This window comes from Balaenoptera musculus, chromosome 9 (genome assembly GCF_009873245.2).
Source record: "Balaenoptera musculus isolate JJ_BM4_2016_0621 chromosome 9, mBalMus1.pri.v3, whole genome shotgun sequence".
Taxonomy (NCBI): Eukaryota; Metazoa; Chordata; class Mammalia; order Artiodactyla; family Balaenopteridae; genus Balaenoptera; species Balaenoptera musculus.
The window spans coordinates 77,559,874-77,578,872 of NC_045793.1; the positions used below are offsets into that span (position 1 = coordinate 77,559,874).

Below are 18,999 nucleotides of genomic sequence, written 5' to 3' on the forward strand. Positions count from 1 at the left end.
GTCTTTTGTCTCCCTAGGTAGGTTTATTCCTAGGTATTTTATTCTTTTTGTTGCAATGGTACATGGGAGTGTTTCCATAATTTCTCTTTCAGATTTTTCATCATTAGTGTATAGGAATGCAAGAGATTTCTGTGCATTAATTTTGTATCCTGCAACTTTACCATATTCATTAATTAGCTCTAGCAGTTTTCTGGTGGCAGTTTTAGGATTCTCTATGTATAGTATCATGTCATCCGCAAACAGTGACAGTTTTACTTCTTCTTTTCCAATTTGTATTCCTTTTATTTCTTTTTCTTCTCTGATTGCCGTGGCTAGGACTTCCAGAACTATGTTGAATAATAGTGGTGAGAGTGGACATCCTTGTCTCGTTCCTGATCTTAGAGGAAATGCTTTCAGTTTTTCACCATTGAGAATGATGTTTGCTGTGGGTTTGTCATATATGGCCTTTATTATGTTGAGGTAGGTTCCCTCTATGCCCACTTTCTGGAGAGTTTTTATCATGAATGGGTGTTGAATTTTGTCAAAAGCTTTTTCTGCATCTATTGAGATGATCATATGGTTTTTCTTCTTCAATTTGTTAATATGGTGTATCACATTGATTGATTTGCGTATATTGAAGAATCCTTGCATCCCTGGGATAAATCCCACTTGATCGTGGTGTATGATCCTTTTAATGTGTTGTTGGATTCTGTTTGCTAGTATTTTGTTGAGGATTTTTGCATCTCTATTCATCAGTGATATTGGTCTGTAATTTTCTTTTTTTGTAGTGTCTTTGTCTGGTTTGGGTATCAGGGTGATGGTGGCTTCATAGAATGAGTTTGGGAGTGTTCCTTCCTCTGCAATTCTTTGGAAGAGTTTGAAAGGATGGGTGTTAGCTCTTCTCTAAATGTTTGATAGAATTCACCTGTGAAGCCATCTGGTCCTGGAGTTCTGTTTGTTGGAAGATTTTTAATCACAGTTTCAATTTCATTACTTGTGATTGGTCTGTTCATATTTTCTGTTTCTTCCTGGTTCAGTCTTGGAAGGTTATACCTTTCTAAGAATTTGTCCATTTCTTCCAGGTTGTCCATTTTATTGGCATAAAGTTGCTTGTAGTAGTCTCTTAGGATGCTTTGTATTTCTGCGGTGTCTGTTGTAACTTCTCCTTTTTCATTTCTGATTTTATTGATTTGAGTCCTCTCCCTTTTTTTCTTGATGAGTCTGGCTAATGGCTTATCAATTTTGTTTATCTTCTCAAGGAACCAACTTTTGGTTTTATTGATCTTTGCTATTGTTTTCTTTGTTTCTATTTCATTTATTTCTGGTCTGATCTTTATGATTTCTTTCCTTCTGCTAACTTTGGGTTTTGTTTGTTCTTCTTTCTCTAGTTTCTTTAGGTGTAAGGTTAGATTGTTTACTTGAGATTTTTCTTGTTTCTTTAGGTAGGCTTGTATAGCTATAAACTTCCCTCTTAGAACCGCTTTTGCTGCATCCCATAGGTTTTGGGTCGTCGTGTTTTCATTGTCATTTGTCTCTAGGTATTTTTTTATTTCCTCTTTGATTTCTTCAGTGATCTCTTGGTTATTTAGTAACGTATTGTTTAGCCTCCATGTGTTTGTGTTTTTTACGTTTTTTTCCCTGTAATTGATTTCTAATCTCATAGCGTTGTGGTCAGAAAAGATGCTTGATATGATTTCAATTTTCTTAAATTTACTGAGGCTTGATTTGTGACCCAAGATGTGATCTATCCTGGAGAATGTTCCGTGCGCACTTGAGAAGAACGTGTAATCTGCTGTTTTTGGATGGAATGACCTCTATATATCAATTAAATCTATCTGGTCTATTGTGTCATTTAAAGCTTCTGTTTCCTTATTTATTTTCATTTTGGATGATCTGTCCATTGGTGTAAGTGAGGTGTTAAAGTCCCCCACTATTATTGTGTTACTGTCGATTTCCTCTTTTATGGCTGTTAGCAGTTGCCTTATGTATTGAGGTGCTCCTATGTTGGGTGCATATATATTTATAATTGTTATATCTTCTTCTTGGATTGATCCCTGGATCATTATGTAGTGTCCTTCCTTGTCTCTTGTAACATTCTTTATTTTAAAGTCTATTTTATCTGATATGAGTATAGCTACTCCAGCTTTCTTTTGATTTCCATTTGCATGGAATATCTTTTTCCATCCCCTCACTTTCAGTCTGTATGTGTCCCTAGGTCTAAAGTGGGTCTCTTGTAGACAGCATATATATGGGTCTTGTTTTTGTATCCATTCAGCCAGTCTATGTCTTTTGGTTGGGGCATTTAATCCATTCACCTTTAAGGTAATTATCGATATGTATGTTCCTATGACCATTTTCTTAATTGTTTTGGGTTTGTTTTTGTAGGTCCTTTTCTTCTCTTGTGTTTCCCAGTTAGAGAAGTTCCTTTAGCATTTGTTGTAGAGCTGGTTTGGTGGTGCTGAATTCTCTTAGCTTTTGCTTGTCTGTAAAGCTTTTGATTTCTCCATCAAATCTAAATGAGATCCTTGCCGGGTAGAGTAATCTTGGTTGTAGGTTCTTCCCTTTCATCACTTTAAGTATATCATGTCACTCCCTTCTGGCTTGTAGAGTTTCTGCTGAGAAATCAGCTGTTAACCTTATGGGAGTTCCCTTGTATGTTATTTGTCGTTTTTTCCTTGCTGCTTTCAATAATTTTTCTTTGTCTTTAATTTTTGCCACTTTGATTACTATGTGTCTTGGCATGTTTCTCCTTGGGTTTATTCTGTATGGGACTCTCTGCGCTTCCTGGACTTGGGTGGCTATTTCCTTTCCCATGTTAGGGAAGTTTTCGACTATAATCTCTTGAAATATTTTCTCTGGTCCTTTCTCTCTCTCTTCTCCTTCTGGGACCCCTATAATGCGAATGTTGTTGCGTTTAATGTTGTCCCAGAGGTCTCTTAGGCTGTCTTCATTTCTTTTCATTCTTTTTTCTTTAGTCTGTTCCGCAGCAGTGAATTCCACCATTCTGTCTTCCAGGTCACTTATCCGTTCTTCTGCCTCAGTTATTCTGCTATTGATTCCTTCTAGTGTAGTTTTCATTCCAGTTATTGTATTGGTCATCTCTGTTTGTTTGTTCTTTAATTCTTCTAGGTCTTTGTTAATCATTTCTTGCATCTTCTCAATCTTTGCCTCCATTCTTATTCCGAGGTCCTGGATCATCTTCACTATCATTATTCTGAATTCTTTTTCTGGAAGGTTGCCTATCTCCACTTCATTTAGTTGTTTTTCTGGGGTTTTTTCTTGTTCCTTCATCTGGTAGATAGCCCTCTGCCTTTTCATCTTCTCTATCTTTCTGTAACTGTGGTATTTGGTCCACAGGCTGCAGGATTGTAGTTTTTCTTGCTTCTGCTGTCTGCGCTCTGGTGGTTGAGGCTATCTAAGAGGCTTGATGGGAGGCTCTGGTGGTGGGTAGAGCTGACTGTTGTTGTGTCTGTGTTATAGTTCTTATCTCCATTTTACCAATCAGAAAACTGAGGCTTAGATAGGTTAAACAAGGCTACACAGCAGTTAAGTGAAGAGCGGGGCTTTGAGCCAGAACAGAAACCACACTCTTAACCATTACACTGTAACAGGGCAGCCATAGTTGGATGCCGACTATCAACTCTGCTTGTGAAGGAGGTCAAGATAGCCAGATAACCAAAAAAGGCAGGATGAGTGGTCTGTTGTGGAAAGGTGCATTGATGAGAAAGCAGAGCATGTGCAGTTTTCTTGTCGTTTTTCAGGTACGCCTATTATTACAGTGGAATCGGTGCTGGCGTGCTTGTCGCCGCTTACATCCAGGTTTCATTCTGGTGCCTGGCAGCAGGAAGACAAGTATACAAAATTAGAAAACAGTTTTTTCATGCCATCATGCGGCAGGAGATAGGCTGGTTTGATGTGCATGACATTGGGGAGCTTAACACCCGGCTCACAGAGTAAGTACCTGGGTTTATGTCGAACTCCGACGTGCTTCTTATTCTTAAAAAATGAAAGAGAAGTCATCAGATCTGTTAGGAGACGTTAGTGCATCCCTCAGAAGTAATTATGAAACGAAATTCCTTCTGAGCCGCAATCGTGTCTCACTCATCTTTTCATTCCCAGAACGCTGGCAGGGTAATGAGGGGACCTGCGTGACTAGCGGTGAATGAGGGGTTGGACTTGCCAGACTCAGGAAAATCCTCTGGGAGTGTGCGTTAGAGCAGCAACATGATGCTTGCTGGGGACATTACCGTGCAAGATCCTAGATGTAAACTAATTTACCCCACGCTGAAACAGACAAAAAAACCAGCTAGATTCAGGAGAAAAGTTCTGTGTTCACAATTCTGATGTTTATTTCTAACACTGTCTCTTCTTTTAGTGACGTCTCCAAAATTAACGAAGGAATTGGTGACAAAATTGGAATATTCTTTCAGTCAATGGCAACATTCTTCACCGGTTTTATAGTAGGATTTACACGAGGTTGGAAGTTAACCCTTGTGATTTTAGCCCTCAGTCCTGTTCTTGGTCTGTCAGCTGCTATCTGGGCAAAGGTAGGTGAAGCCTGTGAATCCAGATTTTAAGCTGTCTCCACTCCCGAGACACCCCATAACTCCACGCAGCGGAAGGCTGTTTTTCTCACATGATGACCCTGACTCTATATTTGATACTTGGTTTCTAACCTTCTCTTCACAATCAGTGGGAATAAGCAGGTGCGATCTCCCTGAGTCCTATACCTACCAGGACTCTGTGCTGTCCTTGCCCTGCAGTTATTTGGGGAAGGGATGAGAAAGAAGGAAGTAGCTCTCCCATCTCATCCTCTGCCTTCATGTAAAAGGCATGCTCAGCTTTTGGCGAGCTGTGTTCCCTGGTAGGCAGTTCCATATTCATAAGTAGAGAGATCCAGGAAGAGCTTCAAGTTCAGTGAACAACACATAGGTCCCATTCAATAACCATTATTGATTTGAATGTTTTTATAGATTTTATTTAATTTGAAAATTGATTGAACAGTTTTGTCAGCGTTACAAATGACTGTGTTTATACATACTTAAATCCCTTGGTGTGAAAACAGTTTTTTAAAAAGAAGTATCTTCTAGTCCCATATGCATGTAATCCAAAGTCTTCAGTTCTTTCTCCCAGTCACAAAGGCAAAGCAGTACAAATGGCCCTCCCTACCTCCGCACACAGGCCTTTCTCTTTCAAGACTGGGTGTGGTGTTCATTTTAAACTGATTTCATGTAAGAGTGGATGGCAGTGGAGAGATTGGCCCAGTATGTAATTTCTTAGAGAAAAAGAAAAATTAGAGAAAGCACTACACATTCATGTGGCAAAAGGTCATAAAATAACGGAGGGCCAGCCAAAGCCAAGCCTAACACAAAATAAATCAGGCTGTAAATATTAAGAAATTTAAAAAACTTAACACTGTAGGGTGGATATTGTTCTGTTATTGTAAACAATAACTGCCATTTTTTTAGTATCTACTGTGTCAGGCAAATACATATTTTTCTTCTTTAAGAAACTTATTTTATTGAAGTACAGTTAATTTACAATGTGTTAATTTCTGCTGTACAGCAAAGTGATTCAGTTATACATATATATACATTCTTTTTCATATTTTCCATTATGGTTTATCACAGAATATTGAATATAGTTTCCTGTGTCATACAATAGGACCTTGTCATCCAGATCCCGCTTTTTAGGGTAAAAAATCCCAGGGAATTTCAGAGAATAAAATAACAACATATTTTAATCTCCCCCGGAATTAGCAAATATTATGCCTTTTGCAGTATTTAACTGTAATATTTTCTATATATGAAGAAGGAGGTTGTAGAATATTACAGAATATTTTTCCCCTCACTCTATCATATTATCTTTTCTTCTTCCTCAAAGGCATGAAATACATATTTTTCTGAAGTAGAGATATTATCTCATTTAATGGAGGAAGAAACTGAAGTTCTGAGAACTCTGTTATTTGTTGCTGAGACTAACACAGTGTTTAAGTGGTGTTCTTGGTGGCTAAATTGTATCTCTGCATTAGTCTGTTGAAATATTTGGCAAAAGCTTTTGTGTTAATTGATTTTCCTGTTTACTAGGATATTAAGCAAGTCAGGTGGCAGATGCTTCATATCAGGATTTGCTGAAACAGTTTTAAAATATATTCATGTTTGTTCTAGTTAAGTTACGGGGAAAAGCAGGAAGTTAATCTCTTAATAAGTAATTGTGCATTGCTTCAGAAACTATTTATTTAATAAATGGAGCCCTAGGCTTATTGCTGGAGACCTAAGTTTACTCTGCCATAAGCTTTTGGTATGGTTTCAAACAAATTTCTTAAATTATCTGGTTGTCAACCATATTAAAAAAGAAATGTGGCCCAGTTTAGGAAGCTCCTGTGAGCCTGAGGCTGTCTTCTCTAACCCAGAGGCACCAGTGCAAGAGTGTAGAACAGGAAGGGACTTAGTCCCAGCAAGCTTCCTACTCCAGGAAGCCTCTTCTGATCTCTGCATGCAACTCTCTAACCCCACCCAGAGACACTGGGTCAGCTAGAGGGCACAGGGAGGGGAAGCTACCATATCCTGCCCCTACAAGAGATACCTGGTGGTCTGACCTTAAGAAACCACTTCCACTCCCTCAGGTAGCAGAAGCAGGAGCCCCAGCAACTCTAGATAAACCATGCTGACAAAAAATAATACCAGAAAGACTCTGAATGTAAAACTGCTACTGGAACCACAGCTCACAAAAGTAGGTCAAGAATTGCATGCTAAACCCAAACAGGGTAACTGCTTGCTAAAATAAAAGATTTAAATAGGACTCAGAGTCTCCTAACATAATAGACAAAATGTCCAGGGTATAATAAAAAATCACTTGAAGAACACAAGAACAAAGAAAATCACAGCTTGAATGAGAAAAAAACAGTTAACTGACCACTGTTGAGGTAATTCATGTGTTAGAATTGTTTGGCATGGATTTTGGAGCAGTCATCATAAAAATGCTTCACTGATCAATTACACATTCTCCTGAAACAAAAGAAAATAGAAAATACTAACAATGAAAAAAGAAGTTATGAAAAAAGGACAAAATGAAATTAGAGAACGGAAAGATATAGCAGCAGAAATAAAAATCATGATGGATGGGCTTAATCTTGTTGAGTGGAGATGACAAGAAAGAATCAGTATACCTGGAGGTAGAACAATAGAATTCACACACACCCCCACCCCCAAACAGAGAAAATGAAAAGAGCCTCAGGCACCCGTTGGACAATAACAAAAGATAGAATATTTGTTACCATCAGAGTCCCAAAAGAAAGGAGAAAAGTAAGGCTGATGGAGTATTGGAAGAAATAATCGCTGAAAATTTCCAAGATTTGTGAAAGACAAACCTTCAGGGCCGGGACTTCCCTGGTAGCGCAGTGGTTAAGAATGTGCCTGCCAATGCAGGGGACACGGGTTCGATCCCTGGTCGGAGAAGATCCCACGTGCTGCGGAGCAGCTAAGCTCATGTGCCACAACTACTGAGCCTGTGCTCTAGAGCCTGTGAGCCACAACTACTGAAGCCCGCACACCTAGAGCCTGTGCTCCACAACAAGAGAAGCCACCACAATGAGAAGCCTGCACACCGAAACGAAGAGTAGCCCCTGCTCAACACAACTAGAGAAAGCCCGCATGCAGCAACGAAGACCCAATGCAGCCAAAAATAAAAAAAAACCCAAAAAACCTTGAGCTCCAAGAAGCTAAGCTAACCTTAAACAGGATAAACTCAAAGAAATCCATGATTAAACAAATCGTAATTAAATTACTGAAAATTAAAGACAAAGAAAAAAATTCAAAGCAGCTAAAGAGCAACAACACATTACCTACTAAGGAACACCAATTTGAATGACAATATATTTCTCATCTGAAACCACAAAAGACCAGAAGGAAGTGGCAAAATATTTTTCAAGTGCTTAAAGAAAAGAACTGTCAACTGAATACTTGGTAAAAGTATTTTTCAGGAATGGTGGGGAAATAAAAACATTCTCAGATCATGGAAAACTATAGAAGAACCTTCCATTAGCATACCTCCTATTAAAGACTGGCTAAGTGAAGTTCTTCAAACAGAAGGGAAGTGATATAAGAAATACTGGAGCATCAGGAAGGGAAAAGGAACAACAGAAAGAACAGAAATTTGGGCTTTTCTTTCTCCAGGAGATTTCTAAATCATATTTGATGATTGAACCAAAAATTATAAGTGGTAAAATGTTGATTTTTATAAGTCACATATGAATATTATAATATCCAGAACAACCATTACAAAACCTAAGCGAAAAGATATATTCAAAAACACTATAAATAAATCAAGATGGAATCCTAAAACTTGATCAAATAACTCTCAGGAAGGCAAGAAAAGAGAAGCAGAGGAATGAGAAACAGAGGAAATATATAGAAAACAGATACTAAAATGGTAAACTTAACGGCTCACATATTAATTACCTTAAATGTAAATAGTTAAAATATACAAATCAAAAAAGAAATTGGCAGAGTTGATTTAAAAATCATGACCTACCAACTATCTGCTGCCTACAAGAAACTTCAAATTCAACAACATAGGTAGAGGGAAGTAACAGGATGGAAAAAGATATACATGCAAACATTATTTTTTTTAGGGAATGGCTATATTAATATCTGATAATATAAACTTCAGAACAAAGAAAATTACTACAAAGAAGAGGAACATTACATAATGATAATAGGGATCATTCCACTAGGAAGACATAATGATTCTAAATATGTATGCACCAAGTAACAAAGACTCAAAATAAATGAAGCAAAAACTGAGAACGTTGAAGGGAGAAATAGAAAAACCACAATTATTTTATTATCCTTGCTCAGCATTGATAGAATTACTAGACAAAAAATCAGCTAGACTATAGAAGATCTGACCAACACAGTCAACCAATAGGATCTAATTGGCGTTCATAAAACATTGTACCCAACGACAGTAGGATACACATTAAACATTCACCAATATAAATCATATCCTGGGCTGTAAAACAAACCTCAACAAATTGAAAAGAATTGAAACCATCAGGTGTTTTCTATGACTACAGTGGTATCCCAGTAGAAACAAATAACAACACTGAGAAAGTCTCTAAATATTTGGTAATTAAACAATACATTTTAAAATAATCCATGGATTGTAAAAGAAGTTTCAAAGAAAAAACGTATAACTGAATGAAAACAAAACCATAAAATACCAAAATATTTGGATGCAGCTAAAGAAGTGTTGAGAGAAATTTATAGCATTAAATATCTACATTGGAAATGAGCAAGGATCTAAAATCAATAGTATAAGTTCCTACCTCAAGAAACTAGAAAAAAGAAGAGCAAAATAAAACAAAAGCAAGCAGAATAAGGAAACAATAAAGGTATGAGCAGAAATCACTGAACTTGAAAATAGGAAAGTAATAGAGAAAATCAAGGAAACAGAAAGTACGTTCTTCAAATAAAAAAATCAATAAAATTAGCAAGACTGACAAAAAGAAGACACAAATCACAATATCAAGACTGAAATACAGAATATTACTACAAATCCCACAGATATTAAAAAGGTAAAGGAAATATTACAAAAAACTTTATACTCATAAATTCGAAAACTTAGAGATCAACTCCTTGATAACTACAAACTACCAAAATTCAACTAAGATGAAATAGACAATCTGCATAGCCCTATAATCATTAAAGAAATTATTTTGTAACTTCAGCGCTCCTGAGAAAGAATTCTCCAGGCATGGATGATTTTACTGGAAAGATTTACCGGACATTTAAAGAAGAATTAACACCAATTTTATACAATCTCCCCCAGAAGAAAGAAGACTTTTTCTTCTTTCCCCCAAAAGCAGGAATGCTTCCCAGCTCATTTTATGAAACCAGTATTAACCTGATACCAAAACCAGACAAAGTCAATACAAAAAAAAAAAAAAAAAAAAAAAGGCAGATCAGTATCTTTCATGGACTAAGAATAAAAATTCTTCAGTAACATATTAGCAAACCAGATTTGGCAATGTATAGAAAGAATAATGTACCATGACCAGGTGGAATTTGTTTCAGCTATGCAAGGCTGCTTCAACATTTGAAAAATCAATCCATGTTATCTACCATATCAATAAGCTAAAGAAGAAAACCTGTGTGATCATATCAGTTGACAGAGAAAAAACATTTGACAGTATCTAACACACATTGATGATGAAAACAAAAAACTGTCAGGAAGTGAAGAATAGAAAGATATTACCTCAACTTGATGAAGATCATCTGTAAAAACTCTACAGCTAATATCATGCTTAATAGTGAAAGATTTAATGTTTTCCCCTTAAGATTGGAAATAAGGGGCTTCCCTGGTGGCGCAGTGGTTGAGAATCCGCCTGCCAATGCAGAGGACATGGGTTCAAGCCCTGGTCTGGGAAGATCCCACATGCCACGGAGCAGCTGGGCCTGTGAGCCACAATTACTGAGCCTGCGCGTCTGGAGCCTGTGCTCCGCAACAAGAGAGGCCGCGGTAGTGAGAGGCCCATGCACCGTGATGAAGAGTGGCCCCCGCTTGCCACAACTAGAGAAAGCCCTTGCACAGAAACGAAGACCCAACACAGTCATAAACAAATAAATAAACAACCCCTCTCTTCAGTTTAAAAAAAAAAATTGGAAATCAGGAAGATAAGGAAGGCCATGCTCACCACTGTTTCAACAAAGTACTGGAACTTCTAGCCACTGCAATAAGGCAAGAAAAAGAAATAAAAGGCATATAGATGAGAAAGGAAGAAATAAAACTATAGCTAATGTAATTTTCTAAGTTGAAAATCTCAAGGAATCTACAAACAATTTCCTAGGACTAATAACTGAGTTTGGAAAGGTCAGAGGATACCAGATCAATTGCATTTCTACATACTAACAATGAACATGCATAAACCAATATTTAAATGTTAAATTAAAATTAATACCATTTAGAGTCACTCCAAGTAAAATGAAATGCTTAAGTGTACATTTCACAAAACATATATAGGATCTGTATGCTGAAAATTATTAAATGTGATGAAAGAAATCAAGGCTAAAGAAATGGAGAGACATAGTGTGTTCATGGATTAGAAGACTGAACACAGTAAAATGCTGATTTCTTTTTTCAAACTGATCTGTAGGTTTAAGGCATTTCCTATAAAAAATTCCAGAAAGATTTTTTTGTGGACATAGGTAAGCAAGTTTATTTTAAAATTTATATGGAAAGATACAGGCTGTAGAATAGCTAAAACAATTTTGACAAAGAAGATTAAAGTGAGAGGAATATGTCTAGCTGATACTAAAACTTACTATATAGCTATAGTATATTGGTGGAGGGATAGACACATAGGTCAATGAAACAATAGAGAACCCAGAAATATACTTAGACAAATATGCCCAGCTGATGTTTGATGAAGGTACGAAAGCAATTCAATGGCAGAAGAAAGGTCTTTTCAGAAAATAGTGCTGGAACAATTGGACATCCAGAGGTTAAAGAAAAAAGACCAAAACTTCATCCTAAACTTCACACTCTACACAAAAATTAACTAAAAATGGATTGTGGACTTATATGTAAAATGTAAAGCTATAAAACTTTTAGAAAGAAAATAGGAGAAAATCTTCGGGATCTAGGCCTAGGCAAAGAGTTCTTAGATTTGATACTAAAAGCTTGATCCTTAAAAAGAAATTATAAATTAGACTTCGTCAAAATTTATAGCTTTTGCTCTCTGAAAGCCATGTAAAGGGGATGAAAAGACAAGCTACACACTAGGAAAAAAATAATATGAAAATCATATATCTGACAAAGGACTAGTATCGACTATAATATAGATACAAAGAACGCTTAAAATTCGATAGTAAAAAAAACAAACAAACCCAAATAAACCAATTAGAGAATGGGCAAAGGACATGAACAGACATTTCATCAGAGAGGATATACACAAGGCAGGTAAGCACATGAAAGATAGTTTAGCATCATTAGCCATCAGTGAAAAGCAAATTAAACTGCAATGAGATATCATTATACATCTACCAAAATGGCTAAACTAAAAAATAGTGAAACACCAAATGCTGCTGAGATGCAGCAAAACAGGATCACTCATAGATTGTTGGTGGGAATGTAAAATGGTACAGCAACCTGAAAAATAGTTTGCAGTTTCTTATAAAACTAAACATGCAATTACCATACAATCCAGCAAATTGTACTGGGCATTTATCTAAGTGAAAAGAAAATCATGTTCATGTAAAAATCTATAGTCAAATGTTTATAGAAGCTTTATTAGTAATAGCCCCAAACTGAAACAACCCCAGATATTGTTCAACAGGTTAATGGTTAAACAACTGTGGTGCATCCATACTGTGGGTACTATCCAGTGATAAAAAGAAGTATTGATATACACACACCAATCTGGATGAGTCTCCAGAGATTTGTACTTGGTGAAAAAAGCCAATCCCAAAAGGTCAAATACCTTATGACTCCATTTATATAGTATTCTTGAAATGACGAAATTATAGATAGAGCAAATTAGCGGTTTTCAGGGCTTAGGGATGGTGGGGAGGGGAGAAGTGAGGAGTAGGGAAGGAAGTGGCTGTGACTACAAAAAGTAGCACCGAGGGATCCTTGTGATGGAATTGTTCAGTATCATGACTGTAGTCATACGAATCTACATAGGTGATAACATTGCTTGGAACTAAACACACACACACACACACACACACACACACGAGTGCATGTAAAACTGGTAAATCTGAATAACGTTGATGGATTAATAAATGTTAAATTTCTGGCTGTGATATTGTTCTGAAGTTTTGAAGGTGTTATTATTTGGGGAACACTAGATGAAGGGGATATGGGCTCCGACTGTATTGTTTCTTATGACTGCTTTTATGTCTACAATTATCTCAAAATAACAAGTTTAAAAAAATAAACCATGTATAAATTATCTCAAACAAAATAAAACAAAAACCTACATTGAGAATTGGAAAAAAGGGACGAAGATGAAGGTCAAAACATCTGTAGTGGTCAAAACTGTTGCTTCTGAATATATTAATTTGAACAATATAAAGTGGCCTATATTACATTTTAACTTAACAGGAATAACAATTTTATGTGTCTCACACTAATACAATTAGGCCTTGTTAAGAAATTAACAGCCTTTGGAATAAGGGATGAGTTAGTGATATTTTATATAGTTTATGTGGGTAATTGTGAAGTGTCACCATTCTATTATTTTATACTAGAGGAACAGCAAGTTGGCTTTCCATATCCCTCAGAATATTTTGGAGGTTTTTTTCTTTCAACAGGCATGGTATCTTAAAAAAACAAAGAACAAAACAAAACACTTAATGAAGATTCTGCCATAGTCTTGCCTAATCATATGCTTAGAGTTATGGAAGGTCGTAGAGAAGCCAGGTATATTGAATCAATTGGAATGGTACTTTGATACTTTAACAATAAATTAAAATAGCATGTTTTGAAACTCCTAATTCAAAAATATTTCTAGTCATCTTCCTGTTGTCAGCTGCCTCTGGTGTGGTTGATAGTTGCGGGGTGAGCTTTCAAAGGAGCAGAGAAAAATAGCCAAAGCATATTGTATGCACCTCGTGCATTATGCAGACCTGTTTGTTCAGGAATGACAATGACCTCCCTGACTCAGCCCCAGCGCTGTGAGTGATTCTGGCAAGTGTTCTGGCACAGCCCTAGGCAGGTCACTTTGAGAGGTCAGGAAGGTCTAGTGCATCAGTGGGTTGTTGTTTTGGGTCCCAAAGAAGAAGGTACATACAGCACAACATCTGCACATAGAATCTAGTTAAATGTTCATTTGCCTTCACCCACCCATTCCTGCATCTATCATAGCTCCTTTTACTTTCACACACAGCAAAGGAAGAGATACACGATTAAAATCAAAATAACTTTGAGCTTTTTATGACGTGAAGGAATAGACTGTTATTACGTACACAAACGAGTCCACAAATGCTGTAAATTATTTACTGAAAGAGTGTAATACTGTTTACTCAGAATTTTATTTGAATTGCTTGTGTGTAATACTTAGTGAGGTGGTTGACTAGTCAGGTATTCCAGGTTAAAATATTAACCTTAGTCCTTTGCCCATGCCAGTTGATCCAATTTTTATCACAGGGCCCTCTGGGATCCCAGAGGGGTCCACATGTCAGTGGCTGGTTTTAGAGAGAGATTCACTCCAGTGGCTGTTAATTCATGCTTTGAAGCCTTGAATCCTGGATATTTCACATATTAGGAAATGATTTGACCTCTTCATCCCTCCATTTCCTCATGTATAGAATGGGGAAAATAATACCTACTTCACTGTGCAAATGAGAAGAATCAGTGAGATCCTGTGTATATAAAGGACCCAGTACTGTTCCTTCCACAGAACAAATGCTCAGGGACCAAACAGAAGGATCAAAGCGCGTCCATAGAACAGAGACCTTCCTGGTGGCTTAATGTATTGCTCAGAAACATCGGCAAAGAGAACTCTGCTTCCCTGGCATGTGAAAGCTTCCTGAAGTCCTGTCACTACTCAGTACTTGGTCCCCTGCATTCTTCTGGCCTCCTCCCTTGATATTTCTGAGCTAGAGTACAATTAGCAATTGCTGTGTTGAGTACACACCCTATTTCCTTGATGTACTGCCCCTTTTGCTATATTGGTTTATAGTATACACCTCCTTCTGAGATTTAAAGTCCCAGATTTATTTATTTATATGAGGATCTATGGGGTATTGTGAGAAAATAAAAATTTTAATTTAATTTGTTGTATACCATCTCAGTCCAAAAAGAATTTGAAGTGCCTTATAATATGTATACTAAAAAGTAGGACATGATGACCAAAGATGAGTAAAAGATTTATATACAGTAACATACAAGCAGCAGTTGTGTATATATTTATTTTTTCTTTACAAAAGATACAATTGTTAAATTTTAAATTATCTGCAATTGTGTTTTTAACAGATACTATCTTCATTTACTGATAAGGAACTCTTGGCATATGCAAAAGCTGGAGCAGTAGCCGAGGAGGTCTTAGCAGCAATTAGAACTGTGATTGCATTTGGAGGACAAAAGAAAGAACTTGAAAGGTGTGAGTCTCTTTTTTTAAGTTGTTAGAGGTGTTAAATTCTGTCATCTTATATGCCCTTCCGGTTGACGGTGATGACTGTAAGAGTACTCTCTGATATATATGTTTCCTTAAGTAGCTTCATAGATATATTACAGCATAGTTAATATTCTGGAAAAGTTGTAATTCTAATTGTACTCTTCTTGTATCTGCTTATTCAAAGCATTTTCTAGAGTCTTCTAGGTCGTTAGTGACATAAAGTAATTCCTTAAGGCTGAAACATAATAATTCTTGATTCTCTAAGAATGAATGAGTATTTTGTGTTAGATCTATGGGGTCATTAAGCCAGAATAATGGTTACCTCTGGGGGAGATGAGGAGTTGGTAATAAGAGAGGGACACGGGGCCGGGGGCATCTGTGGGTCTGACGGTTTGCTCAGTTGTGCACAATGACCTCAGTTGTGCTTATGTGGGTGTTCACTGTATATTCTTTAAACTGTATATATGTGTTTGGAGTACACTTTGTTCATATGATATATTTCATACCTACAAAGATATCCTCTGAGAATAATTTGTGATGGCTATGTACCTACCATAGTTCAAAGGAAAGTAGTATCTGTGCTCTATCTCAATTTTTGCTAAGGTTTTTGCTTTTGCCTTAAAATATGCCTGACTAATAAAATGTGAAGTCTTGCTTAATTACCTGGCAAACATCCAATCAAATGAAACCCCTCTTCTCTTGGTGGTGGAGGCGACAGGTACAAACAACCACAAATGAACAAAATATCTAACATACCAGTTGGGGTAGATACTATTTGGGGAAATAAAATACTCTATGAGAGTCATAGTGGGGGGTCTTTACTGTTTAGGGAGATTATTCAGCAAAGTCCTTTCTGAATAGTTAATGTTTGAATAGACACAGAATGAAGTTTTTTTTGTTTTTTTTAATAAATTTATTTATTTGATTTTTATTTATTTTTGGCTGCTTTGGGTCTTTGTTGCTGCACGCAGGCTTTCTCTAGTTGCAGCGAGCGGGGGCTACTCTTCCTTGCAGTCCGTGGGCTTTTCACTGCGGTGGCTTCTCTTGTTGCGGAGCACGGGCTCTAGGTGCGCGGGCTACGGTAGTTGTGGCTTGCGGGCTCTAGAGCGCAGGCTCAGTAGTTGTGGCGCACGGGCTTAGTTGTTCCACGGCATGTGGGATCTTCCTGGACCAGGGCTCAAACCCGTGTGCCCTGCATTGGCAGGTGGATTCTTAACCGCTGCACCACCAGGGAAGCCCCAGAATGAGGTTTTTTTTTTTTTTTTTTTTTTTATGATGTTGTACATCTGTTTCATAACTTTTCTTTTTTAAACATCTTTATTGAAGTATAATTGCTTTACAATGGTGTGTTAGTTTTTGCTTTATAACAAAGTGAATTAGTTATACATATGTTCCCATATCTCTTCCCTCTTGCATCTCCCTCCCTCCCACCCTCCCCAGAATGAGGTTTTAAACTTGGGATTTGTTTCCAATTTTCCTCAGTGGAAAGGTGGACCAGGAAAAGAATGCATCCACCAGCATAGGTAGACAAACAAAGCCTATCTGCTTCTGCCTAGTTTTTGAGCTGGGGGAAAGCATCTCTCCATAGAAATCAAAGTCTCAGGCTCACCTTCAGGTGCTGCTAGAGTCTGAATTTCTAATACTCTGTGGACTAGGGAGCTATCTCTTCCTAAAACTGAGGATTTCGCATTAAAAATGAGTCCAAGTCCAGTGCTACCACTAGGGTGTTTGGTAGAAGAAATTTTTAAATTGCTGAAAATTAATGAACCAAACAGCCACATAAAGGACTTGGAAAAAGAACAACAGAGAACAGGAAGTACAAGAAGGAAATAATAAAGATAAGAGCATAAAAATAATTTAATAGAAAAAAAGATAAAAAAGCAGAGTTGACAAAAATCCATAAACTAATTCTTTGAAAACACAGATAAAAAATGAAGTAGTATTTTGCAAGTTTTTTAAAATAAATTTATTTTATTTATTTTTGGCTGTGTTGGGTCTTCGTTGCTGCGCGTGGGCTTTCTCTAGTTGCGGCGAGTGGGGACTGCTCTTCATTGCAGTGTGAGGGCTTCTCATTGCGATGACTTCTCTTGTTGTGGAACACAGGCTCTAAGCACGCGGGCTTCAGTAATTGTGGCACGCAGGCTCAGTAGTTGTGGCTCGTGGGCTTTAGAATGCTGGCTCAGTAGTTGTGGCGCATGGGCTTAGTTGCTCTGCAGCATGTGGGATCTTCTGGGACCAGGGCTCGAACCCGTGTCTCCTGCATTGGCAGGCAGATTCTTAACCACTGTGCCACCAGGGAAGCCCTTTGCAAGTTTAATGAGGAACAAAATAAGAATGAATAAGGAAAAAATTGCTACAGATTTTTTAAAATCTATTTTAAAAATTACAGTTTTATACCAATAAATTGTAAAATCCTGATGAAATAGACAATATCCCAGAAAAATGTAGGTTAAAATTCTCTTAAGAAGAAAAGTTGAGCTGAACTATAATCATTAAAGGAATCGAATCCAGTTTAAAATCTCCATCCCTTGCCTTTACGTATACGTACACACCAAGTAGAAACGACCAGGTCCAGATAATTTTACAGACAAGATTTTAACAAAACTTCAAGCAAGAGATAACCCCATCTTACACAGATTGTTTGTGAGAATGAAAAATATGTATAGAAAGTTGTGAGTTCATTTTAGGAGGCTAGTATAACTTTGACACCATACCAGACAGCAGGTATATGAGAAAGGAAAATTGTAAGATAGTTTCACCTAAAACATAGATGCAGAAAATCTAGATAAATTATTAGCTAAATGAATCAATGTGAAAAATATCATCAGATTTAAAAAAAATCCTGAACCTGGTGGCTTGATCCCATAAATGCAAAGATGATTTAACCTTAGGAAATCTATTAATATAATTAACCACACGAGCAGATTGAAAGAAACATTTTGTTTTGATGGATGAGGAAAAAGCATTAATTGCATATGATTCTTGACAAAAACTTTCTTAATCTGATAAACCAGATACCCACAGGAAACTTTGTATTAAATGGTAAAATGTTAAAAGCATTCCTTTAAAATAATGAATGAAACAAGTATGTCTGCTAGCATCATTTCTATTCAGGGTTGTACTGGTATTACATAATAAAATGAAGGAAAAAATAAGAGTAAGAATAATAAATAAAAATAAAATGAAAAGCTCTAAGGGTTGGAAAACAAAAAGCAAAACTCATTATGTACAGATGATATGATTGTCTACATAGGAATTCCAGTAACAGTATAGTAAGATCTGCAGACCAACAATGTATGGTAAGGTCTCCGGGTACCTGATGACAATTCAGAAAAAAAAAGTGGCATTCCTGTGAACAATTAGAGAATATGTAGTATTTCATCAATTCTAAGATGCACATTTTTCTCTCACAATTCATCATCTCTGAAATTCAGATAAATCCTACAGTCAGAGCCATCTTAACAGTTGCTATGGGACTGGATTGAGAAGTCAAGTTCTGCGGGAAGGATTTGTGTTTGCTTCTGCCATTCACTGCGGGCACTATTAACCTCAAACCACTTTTGGGTCCCAGCTGTATATGGAGTGCCCTATTAAACTCCTTTTTTTTTTGTTTGTTTACTTCTCAATGTGTGAGATTACTTTTTTTTTTTTAAACATCTTTATTGGAGTATAATTGCTTTACAATGTTGTGTTAGTTTCTGCTGTATAACAAAGTGAATCAGCTATATGCATATGTATATCCTCATATCACCTCCCTCTTGCATCTCCCTCCCACCCTCCTTATCCCACCCCTCCAGGTGGTTGCAAAGCACTGAGCTGATCTCCCTGTGTCGTGTACCTGCTTCCCACTAGCTATCTATTTTACATTTGGTAGTGTATATCTGTCAGTGCTACTCTTT

At 36.9% G+C, this 18,999-nt stretch overlaps 1 protein-coding gene across 2 annotated transcripts in view; it reads left to right on the top strand.

Annotated features, from left to right (window-relative positions):
• Nucleotides 1–18,999, top strand: part of ABCB1 (ATP binding cassette subfamily B member 1) — a 106,992-nt gene that overhangs the window by 30,039 nt on the left and 57,954 nt on the right. Inside the window, exons 6-8 of one of the 2 annotated variants that reach the window (XM_036863678.1) lie at nucleotides 3,741–3,932; nucleotides 4,355–4,526; nucleotides 14,959–15,083. In XM_036863678.1, coding sequence (XP_036719573.1) covers nucleotides 3,741–3,932; nucleotides 4,355–4,526; nucleotides 14,959–15,083 — 489 coding nt within the window. The remainder of the gene's footprint in view (nucleotides 1–3,740; nucleotides 3,933–4,354; nucleotides 4,527–14,958; nucleotides 15,084–18,999) is intronic. The other variant, XM_036863679.1, reaches the window with a different exon arrangement.